General features: G+C 49.5%; 1 protein-coding gene across 1 annotated transcript in view; it reads left to right on the top strand.

The window, feature by feature from the left end:
• The first annotated feature begins 2814 nt into the window (after positions 1-2814).
• B4GALNT3 (beta-1,4-N-acetyl-galactosaminyltransferase 3) overlaps positions 2815-23736 on the top strand; it is a 97485-nt gene continuing 76563 nt past the window's right edge. Inside the window, exon 1 of the mRNA XM_070370091.1 lies at positions 2815-2983. Within this exon, the coding sequence (XP_070226192.1) occupies positions 2815-2983 (169 nt within the window). The remainder of the gene's footprint in view (positions 2984-23736) is intronic.

Here is a 23736-nt window from a genome sequence, read left to right as displayed (position 1 = left end):
GGCCAAGCCACATAGCCTGTGGGATCTCAGTTCCCCAAACAGGGATTAAACCCAGGCCCTGAGCAGTGAGAGCACAGAGTCCTAAACAATGAAGCAGCCCAGGCGCTGTATTATAACATAGACATCAGGTTTCAGGAACTGAGAAGGCAAGTCCTGGGGTTACAGGAGTTAGTATATTCTGACATCCCTGTAGTCTAGAAGAAGAATTGCTCTGGGACTTCCCTGGGAGTCCAGTGATTAAGAATCCACCTTTCAAAGCAGGGGACAGTTTCAACCCCCCAGTTGGGGAACTAAAATCCCACAAAACTGCAGGCAACAGCGTAGCAACTAGAGAAGCCCATGCATTGCAGCGAAGACCCAGCGCAGTCAAAATCTAAAAAATAAATAAAAATGAAAGCAGAGTCTGAAGAGGGAAGCAGAGTCCCAGGGTTTTCCTGACCCTCACCCCTCCCCACCCCTGCATCCCCTTCAAGGACACCATTCAAGGTGTAAGAACAGAGGAGGAGTGAGAAGAGGAGGGCACAATATTGAGAGATGCAGAAAAGATCAGTCTTTTTCCTTTTTCGTTTTCCGAATTTCTCTGGAATTCACTATTTGGACTAGAAACTTGACCTTTAAAGTGTTAGCTTTCTTTTTCGGTGGAATATTTTTTTCTCCTAAATGGTATGCTCTGTGTTTTATTTCTCACCTTGTTCCCACATAATAAACACTTCAAGGCTCTGGTTCATTGAAGCAGTTGCATCCATCACTCCAGAGGGCCAAACTTTAAGGAGAGAATCATGGGGCTGCCACCAGTTTTCATGACAAAATCCTGAAAGTGATTCAGCCTAATATCAAGGGTGATCGCCCCAGTGAGAGAGAGAGACTTCACGTGCAGGGACCCTGGTCACCTCCCTTCTGCCTCAGCCAAGCTTCTACACTCTGGGTGCTCCTGTCTTGGTCTCCTGGAGAGAAAGAAGGGGTGGTAAGTGTCCATATCTGTGGTCTGGACCTTCACAGAGACATTCCCCTGAGGCTACTGGTACAGAATTGTTCTCTAGACTCACCTTTGGCTAAAGAACTACACAGAGTTCTGGGGATGTTCGCTCCTGGTGCTGCCTTGGTCCTCAAATGGTACCAATGGTACTGAGTGCTAAATGGATGCCATACTGTATCCTAAGCCTGCACAGTTCCCACTTTTGAAGGCTTACAGCGAAGTTGGAAGACAAATTGTTGATCAGTCGTTAAGTCATGTCCGACTCTTTGCGATCCCTTGGACTATAGCATGCCAGGCTTGCCTGCACTTCATTATCTTATAGAGTTTGCTCAAACTCATGTCCATTGAGTCGGTGATGCAAGGACTCAATCTTGGAAGACAAGACTCAAACTCAAAATAAGTGTGTACCTGTCAGTGGATGGGTACATATCATGCAGGCAGTGTGTTAAAGCTCCAAGGAGGGTGGGGTTACTCAGGACTGGGCTGGTCCAAGAAAGCTTCATACACTTGAAATGGACCTTGGAGAAGGAGTCAGACCTGACCAACTGGAAAGAAAAATGTCTCGGAGGCAGTGAATAAGCTCTAATTTTAGCTGCAGCAGCTTTCATATGGTCTTATGAAGTTGGACAAGATTTTGGAAGGCCTTGAATTCCGGAATTACAGTTTGCACTTTAGTCCGTAGGCACTGGCACGTAGACATTTCTGAGCAGGTGTAAAGGAATTTTACAAGGACGATCTGGTGGTAGTGGAGAAGATGGGGGCGTGCAGGTGGGGAGTCTGGAGTTGAGCGGCTAGTTAGAAAAGTTACAATAGTCCAGTGGAGCCTGTGGGACGGTGCGACATCCAGCTACTCTCAGCAACTGAGAGAAGGGGATCGGCACTCAATTATGTGAGCTTCTGTCTTTGAACAGTATTTTGCATGCAGTTCATTTGGCTTTAAAATGTCCAGGAAGGCTTGTGGTTCTCCACTTTCTCTCTAGTCTCCTGAGTGTCGTCCCAGGAGAAAAATGGAAAAAGAAAACTGCACTGTCCCTTTAGGTAGTCCACTCTGCCCCTCTGAACTCTTAACTCTCATTTAAATAAGAGGATAAAATCTTACCTGCCTGGAGGAATATCTTGATGAAGTTTTTTAATTCAAGGAGTGAGTTTCCTTTAGGCTTTTTTGTTTTTTGACTTGTAATTTTTTCCTCAGAACCCTCCAACATCCACTCTCCCACCAAGCTCTGTCATCTTAGTCTGAGAACAACTGCTTGGGGTCACCCTAGGGGCCGTGTAACTCCCCTAGGGCCTCCTGGAGATGTGCTGGGAGAGGGGACTGCGGCTGAACGAAGGGGCCCTGGCTCCCGGACTCGAACGTCCACTCTAAGGCAGGAGCAGGCTCGCTGCAGGCCACGAAACGCCCCCAGACAAGCCTCCCCGCGCGCCCCCGCGTCCCGCGTGTGCCCAGTTCGACACCACTTGCGCTTTGGGAGCAAACCTGCCGGGTCTCCGTCCCGCGCAGAGTTTGGATCACAACGGCCCTCTACGCCCCACGCACCCCGATCTGCAGAGGTGCCGGGGAGTGACCAGCAAGGCGGGAGCAGCAGTCCCCCTCCCGCCGCTTCTCGGGGGCGGGGCCCACCTGTGCCCGGGGGCGGGGCCGGTCCGGGGGCGGGGCAGGTGGGCCGCGGGCGGGGGCGCGGGGCGGGGCGGCGCACCTGGGGAACCTCCTCATGGGCAGAGCGAGGGCTGGCGGCTGCAAGCCCGCAGCCGGCGTGGGCAGGAGCCGGGGGCCGGGGCGGGCGGCCGGGGCGCGGCGCTGAGCGGGCGGGAGGGCGGGCGGGCCGGGGCGCGGGGTCATGGGGGGCCCCCGGGCCGCGCGGCTCCGGCTGCTCCTGCGCCCGGTCAAGCTGCTGCGGAGGCGCTTCCGGCTGCTGCTGCTGCTTGCCGTGGTGTCCGTGGGGCTCTGGACGCTTTATCTGGAACTGGCGGCGTCTGCCCAGGTCGGCGGGAACCCCCTGAACCGCAGTGAGTAGCGCCGGGGCGCGGGGTGGGGAGGGGCAGGGCCGGCGGCCCCCGCCTGCAGGTCTTGCCCCCTATCGCGGACCGGGTGTCCACTCGCGGGGTCCCCAGGTGCCGGGCGCCGGCGGGACCCGGGCCACCCCGGCGGCGCTGGGCTCGCAGACCCGCTGCCAGAGACACGCGTCCACGCGGGCCGGGTCCATGTCCTTCTGGGTCCCTCGGCCGCCTCCGGCAGGCCGCGCGCTCCTGTCTTCGGGGCCCAGACTTTTCTCCCCGCCGTGTCTCCACGGCTCACTGGGTTCGCTCCCTAGCTGCGTTTTCGGGGCGGGTGGGGGGAGTTCCTTACTTTAACGATAGGGCCGAGAGCCACCGGCCCCCCCACCCCCTCCACCTTCCCACAGGCCACTCCCCTCCCAGCCCCTTCCTCTTCCTCCAGTCGCCCACCTCCCCCTAAGTGGCTTCCTCTCGGGATCCCGACCGCGCACTGTCCCCCCACAGCGGGTTGTCTACAGTCCCCAGACCACCCTGCAGAATGGGCTGAACCCCGGACCCCGGTCAGGGCGCAGTGGGCACCTCCGTGGACCGGACGGTGGGTGGATTCCTACTCTTCCAAGGGAGCCAGAGCCACTTAATTTTTCTGTGCCTCGGCTTCTTCCTAGGAAAACGGGAGAGGATTGTCTTGAGAGAGAGCTTTGCTTCCACAGGCATGGCTAGCCGAGGCGATTTTCAGTTTAAGGACGGAGTGAAGTAAAAATCCTCAAAGTGTCAAGACTGTCTGAAAGGTCACTGTGATAGTTGGGATAAAGAGAATCTCCCAGAACTACCAGGTGTCCTTCCCGGGCCTGAAGGGTGGAGGTTTATAATCCCAGAATGTTGTCTGGAATTCTAGATAAACATCCCCCCACCCCCACCCCCCACTGCATTCAGGAAACCAGAGGAGCGGCTGGTGAAGCTCTGCTGAGAAGATGCTCTGAGTTCTTGTGTCAGCTGCTCTTCCCCGGGTTGGGTGTGGTGCTTTGCCTCCTCTTGTGGCGAAAGACAGGGAATTACTTGGGTCAGTAATTGAGCCGCTTCAGGATCGAGATGGATACTTGTGGCAGAACCTCTGCCTCTGTGGCTGTGGAAATATTTCTGGCTGTGGTGAGGAGACTGGGGTTCCATCCCTGATTCTGCTGCTAACGGAGTTGGAGAATCCAGGAGCAGGTGGCTGCTGCTCAGGCCAAAGGGGGAAGTTGGTCCCTTTCCATTTGGGCACTCAGACTGGGTGATCTCCATGCCTGAGCATTGCTGGGGTCCGGGAGCTCCGCTCGGTGTGAGGAAGGGTCTTCCCAGTCAGGTCCATGGCTCTAAGGAGGAGGGTGCTTCCCTCTGAAGACCGGTCTGCCGTCCCGCAGCTGGTCTTCCCTCCCCAAGCCTAGCTCTTCCCTCTGAAGGACAAAGTGGATGGACACTCCCAGACCCATGGCCACTCAGCGACCCACGTGGGTGAGCCCAGGTGAAGTGTGGGTGGGTAGGAGGTCCGGGTGAGATCTGTCTTCTCTCCTCCTCGGGACACCCCTTCTCAGTGTGGCCACCATCTTGTCAAATGTGGGAGCCTGTGGGGTCCTCTGCACAGATTAGTACAGAGGGGAAGGCAGCTGCTTGGTGACCTGAGGTGAAGGGCCTCCCTTTCCCCTCCCCCAGCCTGTTTTCCTCAAGAGTGCTTTTTCCTCAGAGAGCTGGGGCGCCACAGTCATACTCTCTCACACCTGCTCCCGACCTCTGTCTCCTGTTGGCTGCCTCATCCTTCTCCATCCGTTAGTTCCTGGGTCTGTTTGTTTCCTCTTCTCGATGCACCATCACTGTCTACCTGGGTTTCCTTATTCTTTGTTTCCTTTTCCAAACTGACCCTTCTCCAGAGGAATGTCCCCAGCTTCCTACTCCACAGTCAGCTTTCCACTCCTCTAACCCTCGTCTTTAAGGGTCCTCGGGGGTCCAAGCCTCCCCTCACCGACTCAATGGACAAGAGTTTGAGCAAACTCCGGGAGATGGTGAAGGACAGAGAAGCCTGGCATGCTGTAATCCATAGGATCACAAAGACTTGGACACGACTTAGCCACTGAACATCAAGCCTCTTTTCAGCCTCTTGGAACTCCTCCAGGCCACCTGCTGTTAGGGTGGCTTTTCATGCGGGGCTATCCCATCATAGTCTACTCTTTTCTTGTTCTTTTAAAAGTTATTTATTCATTTTTGGCTGTGCTGTGTTTTCATTGCTACGTGAGGACTTTCTCTGTGATGAGCAGGGCCTGCTCTGTAGTTGTGGTGCATGGGCTTCTCCTTGCGGCAGCTTCTCTTGCTGCTGAGCATGGGCTCTAGGGCTAGGGGGCTCAGTAGTTGCAGCTCTCAGGCTCTAGAGCACAAGCGCAGGCTCAACAGTTGTGGCTCCCGGGCTTAGTTGCTCTGGGACATGTGGGATCTTCCCGGACCAGGGATTGAACCCGTGTCCCCTGCATTTGCAGGCAGATTCTTATCAACTAAACCACCAGGGAAGTCCTCTTCTCTTTTCTGATTTCCTGTTGGAATGAGACTTTTAGACAGTGGCTGTGATTTTTGGCTCCCTGTCTCCCATCATTTGTCTTTAAGAAGCTGAGACACCAAGCATTAAAGTCTTCTCTTGTCTTCTAGGTCTTGCTCCCAGCTGTTCCTCTGGAGGGAGAGTGGGGGAGGAGGAGGACTTGGGAAGCAGAAGGGTGGGAAGAGGGCTGCAGGCCTTCCTTGCCATGTACCCTGGCACACAGCAGCAACCGGAACCCCATCTTGACCATCCTGCCTCCCTCTAGCAGTCCTGCCAACTCACCCCACCACCAGCCTTCCTGTCATCTATAAGGCCAGCCTCCATTACCAGGAACCTTTCATTTGCCTGTCCCTGTGTGGCTGCCGCCCTGATCTGGCGCTGGGAGAAGTGTGGGGAGAGATGGCAGTTAACAGACTCCAGGGTGGTAAGGTAATGACAGGGAGCATGCTTCCTGCTGCTTCTCGGAGTAACCCCATAGTTTGACATGGGCGATGTGCAGTTTGAGCTCCATATTAGAAAAAGATACAGCCACATGGGGAGTATCCAAAATCGTTCACAGACAGAAAAATGGGTCCCTTGAACAAAAGACAGAGAGCTGTTCACTTGCTCATTTAAACAAACATTTGTTCAGCACATAGCTCGAGCACTGCATCGTGCTCAGTCACTTGGATGTGGTGATGACTCCGTTATGGTTTCTGTCTCTTGCAGCTTTCCCTCTTGGAGGGCGGTTTGGGTGCATATGTGAAAATAATCACAGTATGAGACAGCCATCGTGTTTTACATGGATAGAACTACCCGTTGCTGTGACACTTGTGAAAATGAGACATGGCTCTTTGAACTAATAATTCTTGGAAGTGGTGACATTTCAGGAGAACTTGAGGAGTTGGTAAGACTTGAGCAGATGCACAAAGAGAACGATGTTCCAGGCAGAGAGGTCAGCAGAAGCCCAGACCAAGAGTCAAGAAGTTCATGTTTGGGAGTGTTGGGTGTCTGGGTTTGGTGAAGGAGAATGATGCCAGATTAGGGAAGACTTTTAATAACCTTAAAGGGTGGTGTTTATTCAGCAGATAAGAGAAAACAGTTCAAAGGTTTAAAACTGAATGGGAGGAAAGGAAAGATAGTGAAACTGTTTAACAAGGCTGTACTTTTGTATGGATGGTGGTGCTGGGTCGGGGCGGAAGTTTCCATGCTGTGACTGCGTTGGCCTTTAGCTGTTGGGTCATGGAGCTCCACTGGGGACAGGTCAGGGATCTAGTGGGACATTCAGAGGGTCTGGGGCAGTCACTATATACCAACATGTTCATAAATGTTCCAGTGTTTTGAGAACTGGCACAGCTGTACTGGTGTGTACTGGCTGAAAGCAGCCCTGGGCACAGACGATTACTGGAAGTTAAGGAGTCCGTTCTGGCAGGTTTTAACGAGCCAGACCCATTTGTTCAGATTGGTTTAGCTTCGTCCTGCCAGAGGGCAGAGGTCTGGACTAGAATGGTTTCTAGGTTCTCTGATCTGTAACTGACCTGCTGCTGTGACCAACTTGATGCTGGAACCAAGCAGTCATCTCTGGGCACAGAGCCAGGGCTTAGCAGTCGTGCGTACCAGCCTCTTTCCAGATCTCGCAAGGCTGGGTCTGCAATGTCCCCATATAAAGGCCCAGTTTACCTGCCAAACAACCCAGAGTGTCCACAAGCTCAGGAATTCATTGGCTTCCACCACCTGAAACCTAAAACACCTCTCTCTGGCTGGCCTTGCAACTCCTAATGGACTCTGAGCAGACTGGGGAGCTACAGTCACAGAGGTCAGGCTGGCCCCGCAGCTTCTGGGGTCACCACAGCCATTCCGACTTAGAAGGGATGCAAACCCTCCAGTCATGGAGGTAACTCAGGGTAGAAGAGTAATCTGAGACACAGACTGGGAGAGAGGGAGAAGCAGGAGAGACAGATGTGTGGGCTGAGCCAGGATGCTGAGACTCGGAGCAGCAGAGGCAAGTGGGGAGGGAAGCCCAGCTGCTCCGTGGCTCCTTGTGGCCCCTGGAACCTGTCCACGCCACCCTGGGCTGGGCTGTCGCTCTGGCTCCTGTCCCTCTGTCCTCCTTACGTTGTAGGACACAAGTCGTCTGTCTCTTTATGCTGCCATCCAGCTGCCGCGTGCAACTTCAGATCAGTATCCAGTTCAGGGAAAATACTGGGCACTCAGATACCTCCTGGGTTTGGATGGTAAGCTCTGAATTTCCAAGCACCTGATATTTTCCACTGGCAGATACTTTGTTTATCAGTGATGGATCCAAGAATAGAACCTAGGAATTCTTGTTCCTCGTTCCATAATACATACAAACAACAATAGCCTTTAAATGCAAATGAAAGGATAAGAATGACGCCTTTAGTGCTTTTTTATTAGAAGTGTGTTTCCTTTGGACCAGCGCGGTCTGCAGCAGGTCTGGGGGAAGCAAGGACAAGGACTCAGCTGTGACCACTCCTTTCCCTAGGTTCTGTAGTCCTCATTGACGTGGGCACAGAGTCTTGGCAGCCTGGCAGGCCCTGCTCTCTTCCTGCCAACCTGAGACCCTCGGGTGAGCTGAGGCCCCGGTCGATGGTGCTGCGGATGCCGACTGTGTCCTGGGAGTCATGTGTCCAAGCAGCATGAGATCTTTGCAGTGGCCGCTCCTGTGCTGGCTTGCAGAGGGGCTGGGCTGCCTGCAGTAGTTTTCCAGGCCCCAGAGGCTGGCCTTGCCCTCCAGCCTGGGCTTTATGGAGTGGAGCAGAGCAGCCGCCAGGACAGGGCTTGCTTTGGAACGGGGCCTGGAGGCTGCTCTTGGACTTGGCCTCTCACCGCCTGCTTCTCCACTGAGTTCCACCAGTCTCAGGGCCTTCCCTTTAAACTTCCACGAGCACATTTCGTTCTATCCGAGGATGACGAGGCATCAGCTAGGCCAAGCACACGTTCTGAGCTTTCAGACAGCTCTCCTCGGACCTTGTGACCCACAGTTAATGGGTTTAAATGTTATCTGATATGAAAAGGGCCACTGGAAGAGCCAAGAGCAGTTTGGACAGGGTATGTAAAGGCCTTTGGGCTGAACCTGTCAGGGCATCTGAGCAAAGCATGATGGATACGTCTTTACATTTCTACAGACTCTTAGGTTCCTACAAGTGCTGCATTGTGTTAGAAGTACCCATGAGATGAGCAGAAATGAATTTTTTAAAAATATATTTATTTATTTGGCTGCACAGGGTCTTAGTTAGGCATGTGGGATATTTGATCTTAGTTGCGACTTGCAGATCTAGTTCCGGACCAGGGATTGAACCTGGGTCCTCTGCATTGGCCTGGAGTCTTAGCCACTGGACCACCAGGGAAGTCATGAATTTTTTTTTAATCTCTGTAATAGTTTAGTATGTGATTAATTTTTTATGCTAAACTTTTAAATTTCTTAACTATTGACCAACTTTTTTAGAAAATAAGCATGCGAATTGTCCATGTGGCCCTGATTTGTTTTACCTTTCATGGAAATATATTACATGTACAGAAAAGTGCACATGTAAGGAAGCAGCGTGATGAATCTCCACAGACTGAGCATACCTGTGTAAGGAACACTCCAAGGAAGAAACAACTTGACCAGCACTTGTTGTCACTACCATAAGCATAGATTAATTTTTATACTTTATGGAAATGAATCACACAGTGTGTTATTTATTTTTTAAATAGAATTTCCTTATGATTATAAAAATAATACATGTTCATTATACCAGATAATGGCTGTGTGCCTGGACCATATTCAATTCAGTTCAGTTCAGTTCAGTCGCTCAGTTGTGTCCAACTCTTTGCGACCCCATGAAACACAGCACACCAGGCCTCCCTGTCCATCATCAACTCCCGGAGTCTACCCAAACCCATGTCCATCGAGTCGGTGATGCCATCCAGCCGTCTCATCCTCTGTCATCCCCTTCTCCTCCTGCCCCTAATCCCTCCCAGCATTAGGGTCTTTTCCAATGAGTCAACTCTTCGCATGAGATGGCCAAAGTATTGGAGTTTCAGCTTCAATATCAGTCTTTCCAATTAATACCCAGGACTGATCTCCTTTAAGATGGACTGGTTGGATCTTCTTGCAGTCCAAGGGACTCTCAAGAGTCTTCACCAAATTGATGCTTCAAAAGCATCAATTCTTCGGCGCTCAGCTTTCTTCACCGTCCAATTCTCACATCCATACATGACCACTGGAAAAACCATAGCCTTGACTAGACGGACCTTTGCTGGACCATATTAACTACTATAAAATTATCTTTTTGTGCATCGAGCTCTCCACATAACCGATCCAGTAACTTAAGGAGGGGCCAAGGAAGACCAGAACCTCAGTGCTATGCGTACAGCCCCGAGAGATTCTCCAAGGATGGGATTGAGAGCCATCCAGAAATGTTTCTTCTGGTCTTTATTTTTTTTCTTCCCGTTTTAGAGATATAATTGAAATGTTAAAGTGTACACCTGATGGGCTTCCCTGGTGGCTCAGTAGTAAAGAATCCTCCTGCAGTGCAGGTGACCTGGGTCGGGAAGATCCCTTGGAGTAGGAAATGGCAACCCCCTCCAGTATTCTTGCCTGGAAATTCCATGGACAGAGGAGCCTGGCAGGCTGTAGTCCATGGGATTGCAGAAGAGTGGGACATGACTTAGCGGCTAAACAACAACAACACAACATAATGATTTGATATATGTATATGTTGCAAAATGAGTACTATACTAAGTTCAGTTAACATCCATCATCACATAATTATAATTTTTTTTCCTTGTGATGAGATCTTTTCTTCTGGTCTTGATCATTGAAATAGCCATGCTTGAGCAACCCATTCATTTTCCTTTTTATTGGCCATGCAAGTTGTACTACTACTCAGGTTTCTCCCTTTGTGTTGGTTACTAGAAAGCTTCAGTTTTTGGATCATTTGGAAAAACATGTAAAAGATTTTATGAACTGCATTTTGACATCAATTTTGTGCCTGTATCTTTTCATTTTTTCCCCCGCAACTACTCTAATTTATATCATCTTATCTTCTGTGGTACTTGAAAACCACAAAAAAATTCAGTTTTTTTCTAGATTAAATCAGGGCATAAAGAAATTAGTAAATCAATGGGATATATAAAAATATGAAGAAGAAACTAACCATCACCTGTAACCTCACTGCTTTGACATATAGATTGTTGAAAAGAAAAAATAAAGTATAATAGCTATGATAACCAGATGCCTGATTCTGGAAAGAATTCTAGATTAAAACCCCCCAGAACCTGAAAAATTGTTTTCTTTTCTTTTTTAATGTATTTAGGTATTGAAAAATTGAATGACATTTAAAAATAAATTCTTAGGACTTCCTTGGCAGTCCAGTGGTTAAGATTCTGTGTTACCAATGCAGGGGACACGGGTTTAACTTCTGGTTGGGGAACTAAGATACTACATGCTGTGTGGAGTGCTCAAAAAATAAAAATTGGTACAAAAAAGGAAACTCCCGATGAACAAAAAAATCAATAATTAAAAAAAATAAATTCTCACCTCCTTACCTATGAAGAAAATATCAAAAGCTTGAAATTTACTAGCAAATGCTGGGACCTGAGTGACTGTCTTTGACATAAATGTAAGGAATTTAATAAAGCTTGGGGCACCACTGACAATACTAATAAAACAACGCAGGGGACTGGACAGGAAGGCCAAGAATCTCAAGTCAGTCCTGTGGGTTCAGCCCCACCCGCTGAGGCCAGTCCAGGGAAGAGCTGTGGCTTCTTCTGGATGTCACAGACATCAGCGGTCCAGTGCCTTTACTCACATGAGAAAACAGGCCTGGGGAGGAGGTGGTATCTGCCGCCTACCCTTTTCTTCTCTTCTTTTAAACTGTTCTTGGGAGTTCCCTGGTGGTCCAGTGGTGAGTTAGGACTCATTGCTTTTATTGCCAGGATCCAGGTTTGATCCCTGGTGAGGGAACTGAGATCCTTCAAGTGATCAAAGGTGGAAGTGTGCTTTATGGCACCAAGACCGGGGAACAGGGCCCAGGGTGGGAAAAGGAGAAGGGAGGATGAGGGCATAGAGAAATGGCATTCCAGACAGACCAAGGGTTTTATACAGGCAGACTTCAGCGATACTGTGAGTTTAGATCCAGACCCCTGAAATAAAGCAAATATTGCGAGAAAGTGACCCACATAAAGGTTTTGGTTTCCTAGTGCATGTAACAGTTGAATGTATGCTCAGTTAACTGCACCTGACTCTTTGTGACCCCTTGGACTATAGCCCGCCAGGTTCCTCTGTCCATGGAATTCTCCAGGCAAGAATACTGGAGTGGGTTGCCATTTTCTACTCCAATGTAACAGTTATGTTTACACTATACTGTAGTCTATCCTGAGAAATCTGTATGCAGGTCAAGAAGCAACAGTTAGAACCAGACATGGAACAACGGACTGGTTCCAAATTGTCAAAGGAGTACCTCAAGGCTATATATTGTCACCCTGCTTATTTAACGTATATGCGGAGTACATCATGTGAAATGCTGGGCTGGATGAAGCACAAGCTGGAATCAAGATTGCCAAGAGAAATATCAATAACCTCAGATATGTAGATGACACCACCCTTATGGCAGAAAGTGAAGAGGAACTAAAGAGCCTCTTGATAAAAGTGAAAGAGGAGAGTGAAGAAGCTGGCTTAAAACTCAACATTCAAAAAATGAAGATCATGGCATCTGGTCCCATCACTTCACGGCATGTAGATAGGGAAACAATGGAAACAGTGACAGACTTTATTTTCTTGGGCTCCAAAATCACTGCATATGTTGACTGAAGCCATGAAATTAAAAGACACTTGCTCCTTGGAAGAAAAGCTATGACCAACCTAGACAGTGTATTAAAAAGCAGAGACATTACTTTACTGACAAAGGTCCATCTAGTCAAAGGTATGGTTTTCCCAGTAGTCATGTATGGATGTGAGGGTTGGACCATAAAGGAAGCTGAATGCTGAAGAATTGATGCTTTTGAACTATGGTGTTGGAGAAGATTCTTGAGAGTCTCATGAACTGCAAGGAGATCCACCCAGTCCATCCTAAAGGAAATCAACCCTGAATATTTATTGGAAGGACTGATGCTGAAGCTGAAACTCCAATACTTTGTCCATCTGAATGTGAAGAACTGACTCCTTGGAAAAGACCCTGATGTTGGGAAAGATTGAGGGCAGGAGGAGAAGGGGTCGACAGAGGATGAGATGGATGGATGGCATCACCAACTTGATGGACATGAGTTTGAGTGAGCTCTGGGAGTTGGTGATGGATGGGGACATGGTAATAGCATGCTGCAGTCGATGGGGTCGCAAAGAGTTGGACATGACTGACAACTGACCTGAACTGAAGTGCACAGTAGTATTATGTCTAAAAACCCGTACCTATATAGCTTAGTGAAAAATACTTTATTGGTTGAATTCAGGAGGGAAAAAAAAAGAAATTTTACTGAGTAAAAAGTGCTGGGACTTCTCTGGCAGTCCAGTAGTTGAGACTCCATGCTTTTCCTGCAGGGGGCCAGATCCCTGGTCTGAGAACTAAAATCCTACATGCCATGTGACATAACCAAAAAAAAAGAAAATGCTAACCATCATCTGAGTCTCTAGTGAGTCATAATTTTTTTGCAATAGTAGCATCATTTTAAAAAAAGTAACATCAAAGATCACTGATCACAGATCACCATAACAAGTAAAATAATAATGATAAAGCTTGAAATACTTCAGGAATTACCAAAATGTGACATAGAGACACAGAGGGAGCAAATGCTGTTGGAAAAATGGTGCCGACAGACTGGCTCAACACCCAACAAAGGTTGCCATAAACCTTCAATTTGTAAAAAAATGCAATATCTGCAAACTGCACTAAGCAAGTTATGCCTGTATAAATGCTCAGGAAATTGAGTGAGGTGTAGTTTTCAATTCTTTTCTTTTGCAAATCTTGAATGGCTACAAAGGTGATTTATTTTAAAACTTAAGTAAAAATATTTCTGGAATATTTACTTTTCTGGGGGGCTGCTGACTGGGATAAAAAGCATGGATAATTCTTGGGAAAACGTATGGAATTTGAAGACAGGGCAGAGTTCGTATCCAAGCTTTATCCTTCACCTGTTGCAGTACTTTGTATAAAGTGTTTATTCCTTCTCAAGCCTCAGATGCTTCGTCTGGATAATGGGCTTCTGTGACCTCCCTGCAGAGCTGTTATGATTAAGACTCAGTGACCCTCACACATGTTAAGTGCCCAGTGAGACTCAACATAAGCCCAGCGTGTGTCAGGAGCTCAGAGAGCGTGGGTTCCCATCTCTTCCCCTTTGGAGTTCACAGTCTGATGGGAGTTAGGGAAAGGCTGGGTGGGAGTGTGTGGACATGGTCCTCAGCCAGCCTCCTTGCTGCCACCCCTCCAGCTTCTCAGCCCACGACACAGCCATGCCGAGAACACTTCCCCATCACCAGACCATGCATGTCTGCACCTGCCACCACCTCCTTCCACCAGTCTTCTTTTTTTGATGGTCGGTGCCGCCTCCCTCTTTCCATGTGCACCAATGGGGCGGGGTGGGTTAGGAGTCAAGGATTTTGTTGAGAAGGAGAGCCATCTGGGGGTTGGACCAGGGCACCAAAGCTCAGCAGTTGGGCAACATGGCCCAACTGCCTGCCCCTGAGCATGCTCAGAGGATGTCCAGGACTCGGAGGAAGCAACACTGGACTTTATCTCTGTTTTAATCCAAGCTTTGAAGCTGACTTACCACGGGCGCTTTCACAGGTCCTATGTCTCTTGAGGGCTTCAGTTGGGTAATCTTGCGTTCAGTGAGGTTCTTGTTTCAGGGGCAGGCTTGGAACCTCTCTTGGGTCACTGGCCAGGGGGCCAGTCCATCCTTGGCCTTCAGGTCTTCAAGACTCAGTTGCCTGGTGGAGGGGTGGTCGCTGTCCCAGTGCTTCTGGCCATTTGGCCTCCAAGGTCACCCGTGGCCTCCACACAAGCAGTTGCTTCAGAGATTAAAGGCCTCTCTGCTGAGATCTCCTTACAAATCCTCTGATCCTCTCCTTTCCACCCTTCCTGCCAACCAGGGTCCAAATGGATGTGTGCAGGCCTGTACACACGCATGCCCCCCGCACCCCCACCTGCCAGCTGGTGTCCAGATCCCTCATCACCACCTCTGAGCCAAAGATTGGCAGAGGGAGCGAGGACATGGAGGCAGTCCCAGGGAGTCAGGGTGAGCTCTCAGCCCTGGGTCCTCTTTTGTTATATCAGCTGAGCAGAGCACTGGGAGTACATCTCAGGTGAAGGACTTCCAGCAGCAGAAGGAGGGGAAGTTGGACAGACACAAAGCAGGGCTAGAAAATTAGAGTGGGAAGTGGAGGCAGAGGCATCCACCCCATTTTTTAAATTTGACTCAGTGACTGTTTTTCATATCTGTGAGTTTTATTTGGTTCTAGTTCTGATTTGGTTTCTTTTGTAAAATGTTCCTCTAGGGACTTCTCTGGTGGTCCAGTGGTTGAGACTTTGCCTTCCAATGCAGGCGGTACAGGTTCGATCCCTGGTAGGGAAGCTAAGATCCCACATACCTCATGTGTGATCAAAAAAAAAAAAACAGAAACAATATTGAAACAAATTCAATAAAGACTTCAAAATACTGGAGTGGGTTGCCATTTCCTCCTCCAGGGAATCTTCCTGACCCAGGGATCAAACCCGCATCTCCTACATCGCAGGCGAATTCTTTACCCACTGAGCCAGCTGGGGAGCTATATAATACTGCTCTGTAATAGGTCTACAATATTTTTCACACAAATAATACATAAAAGGCAAGCACAAAAAAAATTTTTTTTCATCTTTAATCTTACAGTACGGTACCTTGCAAAGTACAGTAGTTCAGTACAACAGCTGGCACACAGGGGCTGGCATCAAGTAACCAGGAGCAAAGAGTTACTGACTGGAGAAGGGAGAGGAGGTGGGAGATGGTGGAGCTGAAGGACCAGGAGATGGAGGGCAAGCTGCCTGACATTGATGGAATGTGCATTCATGTCTTTGAAAGTTCACAACTTGACGGCTCATACATAGGGACTTACTGTAATGGCTGTTTTTCCCTCATGGAAAACTTGGATCCTGAAACCAGGATGAGGGGAGGACATCCTACAGACAGCCCATGGGAATGAACCTCTGCCCCTCCCCCGCTGCACGTTTTGTGCTCCGTTAGCATACTTATCAGAGGCTGCCTTGCCTCTGAGTTATTTCTGTCCGTCTGTCTTCCTCCACGAGATTGAATTTCTCGAGTGCCGGACCTGGGCACTTTGTGCAGAGATTTTAAATCTTTTGTGGTTTGTGTACACTTGCAAGAATCTGGGAAAGGACCTGGAGACCCTCTCCCCAGAAATGTGTCTGCCCCTCATATTTTGAGTGCTATTTATGGGAGGTGCACAGGCCCCTGGCCCCTCTCCATAGATCCCTAGTTGAGAACTCTGCCTGAGTGCCTTGCCTGATACCTGTACGTGACAAGTTCTCAGACTCTGGTTGGCTTGGAGACATCCTCCCAATTAAATCCGCCTATGAGAGAGTTGGACCATAAAGAAGGCTGAGTGCTGAAGAATTAATGCTTTCAGACTGTGGTGTGGACTCTTGAGAGTCCCTTGAACCACATGGAGGAAATCAACCCTGAATATTCATTGAAAGAACTGATGCTGAAGCTGAAGCTCCAATACTTTGGCCACCTGATGAGAAGAGCTGACTCATTGGAAAAGACCCTAATGCTGGGAAAGATTGAGGGCAAGAGGAGAAGAGGGTGGCAGAGTATGAGATGGCTGGATGGCATCACTGACTCAATGGCCATCAGTTTGAGCAAACTTCTGGAGATAAGGGCGGGGAGGCCTGGCATGCTGCAGTCCATGGGCCTCAAAGAGATGGACATGAGTTAGTCACTGAACAACAACCCTAGATGCAGAGACACATGTCAGTGGTAGAAAGAGAGCCAGGAAGCAGCCCTGTTTCTGGGAGATGCGAGGGAGCATGTATAAACTCTGGGACTGAGCCCCCGAGAGCAGTAGCTTCACTGAGTGAAGAACACAGCTGGGCCTCCTCTCCCCCTTGGACTCTTTTTTTTTGGATGTGCTGGGTCTTCATTGCGGTGTGTGGGCTTCTCTTGTTGTGGAGCACAGACTCTAGAGCACCTGGGCTCTCTAGTTGTGGCGCCCAAGCTTAGTTGCCCCAAAGTGTAAGGGATATTAGTTCCCCGACCAGGGATCAAACCTGCATCCCCTGCATTGGAAGGCGGATGCTTAACCACTGGATCGCAGGGAAGTCCCTTCCCTTAGACTCTTGACTGCTGCTCTCTAGGCTCATGCTACCCTTCTGCCTGCCGGTCTTTCAGCCGCATCCTTTCCCTGAGCCTTCCTTGTCGTTTCGGTACCAACTGACCTCACCCTTTCTGGAATGTCCGTTGAACTATGTGAAACTCACAGCTGATGCTTTTCTTTGATTCCTTTCCTTCATCTGGCTTGGTCTTGTGAATGCTGGCTTAGGTTGTCAGAGAAGCCAGAGGTGGCTCTGAAGTGTCTGGGTACCGCAGTTGACTTCATGCTCCCCATGAGCATGGATGGATCCTGGGACAAGGCAGGTGGTCAGGTTAGAATTCAGCCCACACAGCCTTCATCAGGCCCAGCTCTCCTCCCTGTGGACACTGCTATCCCTCTGCCTTCTGAAGTTGCTGTGGTGTCCTGCATGCCCCCGCCACTGTCTTTACTTCTCCTCCCTCCCTTCCTCCCTCCCTCCTTCCCATCCTTCCTTCCTTCTGATTGAGAGCAAGTCTCTGATGTCAGACTACCCAAGTTTAAATCCATGAGCAGATGACTGAGCCTCAATGTGCCCAATTGCTAATCTATAAAATGGGAATATTAAGAGTAGTACCCACGTCATTGGGTTTTGTTGTGACAATTAAGAGAAATAACACATATAAAGTACTAAGAACAGTCCCTGATACATAACACTTATTAAATGTTAGCTGCTATTGCTTTTGTTACTTGATCAGCTTGTAAAGCCCCTTTGCCTCTCTTTTGATTGGTTTTGGGTGCATTCTCTCACATATTATAAAGAGTCCTAGGATAGGAATGGACCTCAGAAATTTTTCAGTTCTGAGATGGAAAATGTTTGGGGTCAGTGGCACACATCTCCAGTAGAACATGAAATTCTTTTCCTGAGCCCAGATGCAGACTCAGAATCTTTCTCAACACAGCTCGCCAGGCTGTCACTGCAAGCTGATTGGAGTTGCTTCTTAGTGTAATGTTTGCCCAGCCTTACTGATTTTACCAGGGCTTCCCAGGTGGCTCAGTGGTAAGGAACCTGCCTGCCAATGCAGGAGACGTGGGCTCGATCCCTGGGTCGGGAAGATCCCTTGGAGAAGGAAATAATAACCCACACCAGTATTCTTGCTGGGAAATCCCACAGACAGAAGAGCCCAGATGGCTACAGTCCATGGAGTCACAAAGAGTAGGACGTGACTGAGCAACTGAACAGCTGATTTTACAGTGAAGGATTTAAGACTGAGAGTGTTTACAGCCCAAGGAGCAGTGCTGGGCCCAGAGCTCGAGGTGCTCACCCAGTGCTCTCACCATCCTTTTTGTTTGCTTAAAAGCTTCCTTTTATTTTAAAAATACTTTATTTATTTACTTATTATTTTTGGCTGGGTTGGGTCTTCGTTGCTTCACATGTGCTTTCTCTAGTTGTGGTGATCGTGGGCTCATTAGTTGTCGTGCATGGGCTTCGTTGCTCCACCATACGTGGGATCTTCCCAGTCCCGGGGTCGAACCCGTGTCCACTGTATTGGCAGACAGATTCTTAACCACTGGGCCACCAGGGAAGTCAAGAAACTTCCTTTTAATATCTGGGGTTCATGCGGTCCTTTTTCCCCCCGATGTGCACTAAGTGTGTATATATATATAATTGGTTCTCAGATCTGTTTATCTTTTCTTGCTAGTCAACTTGCTTTAAAGTTATTGCTGGGGGTGGTCATATACCCAACTCAGAGGCTGTTGTGGGTGATCTGTGGCTTTTCTGAACTTTATCCAGTGACGCTCTATGTCGATACTCTACTGTTACCTGAAAGTCAGCTGCCAGGACGTTCCTGTTGATGTTGCATTCTCATATTGCAAAGTACGGTCAAGACATGATGTGACATTCCTCATCCAGCAGGTCCCTTTGTCCCCTGCACCCTCCCATTCTCAGAACAGAGCCCATTCGGCTAAAGAAGCATAGAGTTTTAAAAACAAAAAGAAGCAAGTGGAATTATGATTTCCTATCTCCCCTCCTTGAGTTGAGGAGGGACGGGAATAGGAATACATAGATGAAGCTGATTTTTAAAATTTTATTTAGTTGTTTATGTTTGGCTGTGCTGGGTCTTCATTGCTGTGCCGCCTTCTCTCTACTCTCCAGCTATAGTGCCCGGGTTTGTTGTTGCAGTGGCTTCTCTTGTTGCAAAGCACAGGCCTAAGGCAATTGGGCTTCGGTAGTTGCAGCTCCTGGGTTCTGGAGCACAGACTCAGTATCGTGGCACAAGGCCTTAGCTGCTCTGCAGCATGTGGGGTCTTCCCGGATCAGGGATTGAACCCATGTCTCCTGCATTTGCAGGTGGATTCCTTACTACTGAGGTATCAGGGAAGCCCAAATCAGAAGAAACTGGAGCCCTTGAATCATGAAAGTCTTTGGTAGGAAAGTATGTAACAAGTTTTAAAAAAGATGTTACTTATTTCTTTTCTGTAGAAAGATCCTACCTGAGGGGGCTGATATTTTCATAATGCTAATTTTAGGATTATGGAACTGGCAATTCTTTGTGGTGTTAAAAGATGAAATGGATGACAAATTGAAGAAAACATTGCAGATAGGTAGCAATAAGTGGGGTCAAACACCTTTGAAAGAGTTCAGAGAGGAGATAGAAAAAATAATACTCAAGCTTGATTTATTCTGATGTGTGAAAATTGGGGAGATATTTGCAAAGGGAACATTTTACAATAGTGAAGCTTTCATTATATACTTAGGAAATACTACCTGTTTGGGGGCAACTTTGATGGAAGAGAGCGCTATTCAATTGGAAGTTGATATTTACCAATTTGAGGAAAAGAAATGGGCACACTGCCCACAGTGCTTGTTGATATAAAAGTTAGTGGGGGGTTTGATTTCTGGGAAATGAAAATATAGTGTCATATTTTTAGGGAAACAACCATAAAATTCTTCTGGCACCCCTTACAGACCCAAAGTCATTTTCTGTTAGTTTAACAAGATAAACATATATTGTACATAACTTGGTTTGCTTCAATGATTATGCTTGGTATATTTAGACATTGGAAAGCTTGAAAGGCAGAAAAAAAAAACCCTGAAGTTGTTTCTTCTAAAACCAAGAAAAAAAAAAATCTCCCAGAAAGAGTTGTTTTTTTTTTTTTTTTATACATTTCTTCTCCTTTATGTCTCTGAGAAGGTCTGGAAAGTTCTAGAGTGGTGAGCACTTTCCTGAACTGGCAGGGCACTCATGAACGGGTCACATGGGGGATGCAGTGCCCGCCCCGCAGAACAATGGCCCTTGTTTCACCGGGTACCTTCCTCCGGGAGCTTGGAGCTGCTCCGGCCGCAGGCTAACTTTAGGACTAGAGGCTGCCCCTTCTCCTGAATGAAGATCGGTCCTTCCCACCTGTTGGGGAAGGTGTCCTCGGCTGCAGCCTGTGGGTGGGGGCCAGGTGGCAGGACATTTGCTTGCTGGGCCCTGTAGTTAACGGGGAAGACGGCGTCTCCTTTATTAGAGAAGAAGGGAGGAAGAGGTGCCTGGCACAGAGACCCACGAGGCCTGTGAAGGGTTCTGACTCTCAGAACAGGTGAGAGGTGTGGATGGGTCAGGAGTCTATGGTTCAGACTTTCTCCAGGGGCAGCTCAGCTTCTGCTCGGGACCTTTGGCTGTGCCTTAAGGGTGTCACCATCCTTTCCTGCCCAGACCTGTTGCCTCCACCAGCTGATGGATGCTTCCTGAACTGCCAGAGCTGAGGGGGAGGGGAGCAGGACATGGAATCTGGTCTTCAGGAAAAGGGGCTGCCACTGAGGCGGGGGGCCATCATACTGCTAAGGAGAAGGTGAGCAGGGGTGTCAGGTGCAGAAGGGAGGCCTCACGTTCTTGGCCAAGGAGCGGGAGGTCACTGCTGAGTGGGATGATCGATTGGGTGTGTCCTAGCGGAAGAAGGAAAGGAGAAGCCGTGTTATAGAACCAGAGTGTCTGGGCTGGACAAGGACCTGGGGGGTGGGACTCTGGGCTGGAGTCAGGGGACCTGGGTTCCAGCCTCAATTCTGAGGTGAACTGGCTCTGTGATGTTGAGCAAGTCGGTTCCACCCTGGGCCTCAGTTTCCTGTTTTGCAAGTAGGGCAGACTCGGCTTTTTGGTCCACGAGATGCCCTCTTGCTCTGACATTGTTCCCAAAGGATGCGGTGTTTGCACCAGCACTGGGGATTCCGCACTGGAAGTGGCTGGAGAAAGACTGGGGAGCTGGAAGGGGCCTGGACTCAGATCCATCTCTACTCCCTTCCCAGCCCTGTGATCCTGCCTTCCCAGGCAGGCAAGGCTGGGAGGGTGCTGGGTCCTGCTCCCAATCTGGAGACAGTGGCCGTCCCCTGCCTCCCCTCCTGCATTCTCTTCCACTTCCCCAGGTAGGGGTGATGGGGAAGGGGTGAGGCTGGGTGAGCCCTGGGCAATGATGCTTTAGGAGGTGGTCTTGGAAGCCCCTGGCTGGAGAGGTTCCGTGCCCCTGAGGGCCTTTCACAGGCCCTGGTGACCGAGGGCATCTCTCTCGTGGCCCGCTTCCTGCTCTGCACTGCTGGCCGGGCCCCACCTCAGAGCCTCACCCTGCCATTCTCCGCCTTGGCCCAGCCCTCACTAAGTGCCTCTGTGTGCTCCGCCCGGGGAGGCAGGCCTGCTGCCCCGGATCTGCTGCTTGTTTTGGCCAATCCAGCCACAGGCTCCCTGACCAGACCATCAGAAGCCGGGGACCTGGCGGTGGGGGTCTCGGGGTCTCTGGCTTGGGCTCTGCCTTGAGAGGTACCCTTTCCCAAGAAGGGGGCGGGTACTTGGACTCCCCCTCCCAGGGTCCAGGCTCAGATCAGCAGACACAGTGAACATCCCATCCCTGAGGGTTCTGTGTGATGGGAACAGTGTCCCCAACCCCACAGGACTGTACTGGTCAGTTGAGGCCCTGGCATGTTTATCAGGAAAGCGTGTGTTCCTCTCCTCGTGGGCCTCCAGTGCAGGTCAGGGTGGACGCAGAGGTGCCCACGAGGAGAGGCGAGGTTGCACACAGATGCTCAGCCCGGTGGGGGGTGCCCACTGGGGATGAGGACCCTGCCCTGGGCTGTTGCTCCGCCCCCCTCGCTGTCCCCATGATTACCTCACCGCAGGATCCGCCTGCCAGAGCGAGCTCAGAGCTGCCTGGGTGGAGAGCAGGAGGCTAATTTTAGACATGGAGACTCCCTGCCAACAGCTGCGGCTGCCGGCCCGCGGGGAGCCCTGGACATGGCCCTCCAGGTCTGCTCTCTCAGCAGCAGGGACCACTGGGGCAGGGACAAGAGTTCCTCTGCACAGGGGTAGGATCTGAAACCATGGCCTTCTCCAAGTCTTCCTTTCTCCTCCTTGCCTTTAGATAGCTCAGTCCTTGGGACGTCCCTGGTGGTCCAGTGGCTGAGACTCGGTGCTTCCACTCTTGGGGGCTGGGGTTCGATTCTTGGTCAGGGAGCTAGATCCCAAACGCTGCAACTAAAGATCTCATAGGCCTGGAGGAAGATCGAAGATCCCTCGTGCTTCAAATAAGATTCAGCACAGCTGAATACTTTTTTTTTTTTGCGAAGAAATGGAGGATCATTCAGTCCTCCATCTCTTTCTAGGTCGCTCTGTACCCCGGAACCTACTGACGGGCACCTGTATTGTGGGCCAGTGGGCCTCTGAGTGGGGCATATGGGGCAACGTGGAGAAGAGAAAGAACCCCCAAACTGTCTTGGGCTAAATCTAGCCTCCCTCTCTCCACCAATCTAATAGTCTACTATTGTGCGTCTCAATCTTTTTCCTATGAAAGTGTTAGTCACTCAGTTGTGTCTGACTCTTTGTGACCCCACGGGCTGTAGCCCACCAGGCTTCTCTGTCCATGGAATTCTCCCGGCAAGAATATTGGATTGCGTTGCCATTTCATTCTCCGTTTTTCTTTTCCTATGGGCTCACATCAAAAATGATGGGAAAATGTGTTTGCATCACATGTGGGATAAAGAGAGAAGCATATTTGTGGCTGAGCTCCCACTGCCCCAGGAACCCAAGGGGTTGACACTAGGCAGGCACCTGTGTAACCCACGCAAAGTCCACTAGCGGCCAGGACACAGGGGTTGGAAGCTGTGAGGTCATCTCCAGCTTGTTTAGTCCAGCCCTGGGAGACAGCTGCTGGGTTCACCGATGACTTAGGCTGGAAGGGAGGCCAAGGAGCAAGGAAACTGTGGACTAGAGAAGCTTGCCCAAGGTTAAACAGACGAAAATTTGTTTACTTACTTTTGGCCATGCTGTGTGGCATGCAGGATCTTAGTTCCCCAACTAGGGATCAAACCCAGGCCCCTTGTAGTGGGAGCCCATTGTCTTAACCACTGGACCACCAGGAAAGTACCCAGATGAGAATTTAAAAAGCCAGTTTTGGTTCTAGTTCTACTAGGACATTCCTTCATTTATCCAATATTTATAGAATACTGTAAGGTTCAACATTCTGGAAATACAAAGATGAAAAATAGTTGCTGGGACACAATCTATTTTGCTTTAAAGAAAATCAAGGGAAAAACAACAGCAACAAAAAGATACTGTTTTTTCCACCATCATGTTGGCAAAACTTAAAGATTTTGACCTTCAAAGTAAAAATCAAGGAAACCTGCAGGAAGGTGGTTATTTTGTGGGGGGAGATGAACAGAGGCACAAAGGACTTCACAGGAATTGATTATGTCTATTTCCTTGGTAGAATGATGGACACACAGGTGTTAACTCTAAACCATTTCTGAAAGTGAAAGTGAAAGTTTCTCAGTCCTGTCCAACTCTTTGTGACCCTATGAACTACACACTCCATTGAATACTCCAGGCCTGAATACTGGAGTGGGTAGCGTTTCCCTTCTCCAGCAGATCTTCCCGAGCCAGGAATCCAACAGAAAGAGGTCTCCTGCGTTACAGG

The sequence above is a fragment of the Bos mutus genome, chromosome 5, assembly GCF_027580195.1.
Source record: "Bos mutus isolate GX-2022 chromosome 5, NWIPB_WYAK_1.1, whole genome shotgun sequence".
Taxonomy (NCBI): Eukaryota; Metazoa; Chordata; class Mammalia; order Artiodactyla; family Bovidae; genus Bos; species Bos mutus.
The sequence above is the reverse complement of the archived record's forward strand: the minus strand, read 5'-3'. Positions and strand labels throughout refer to the sequence as shown.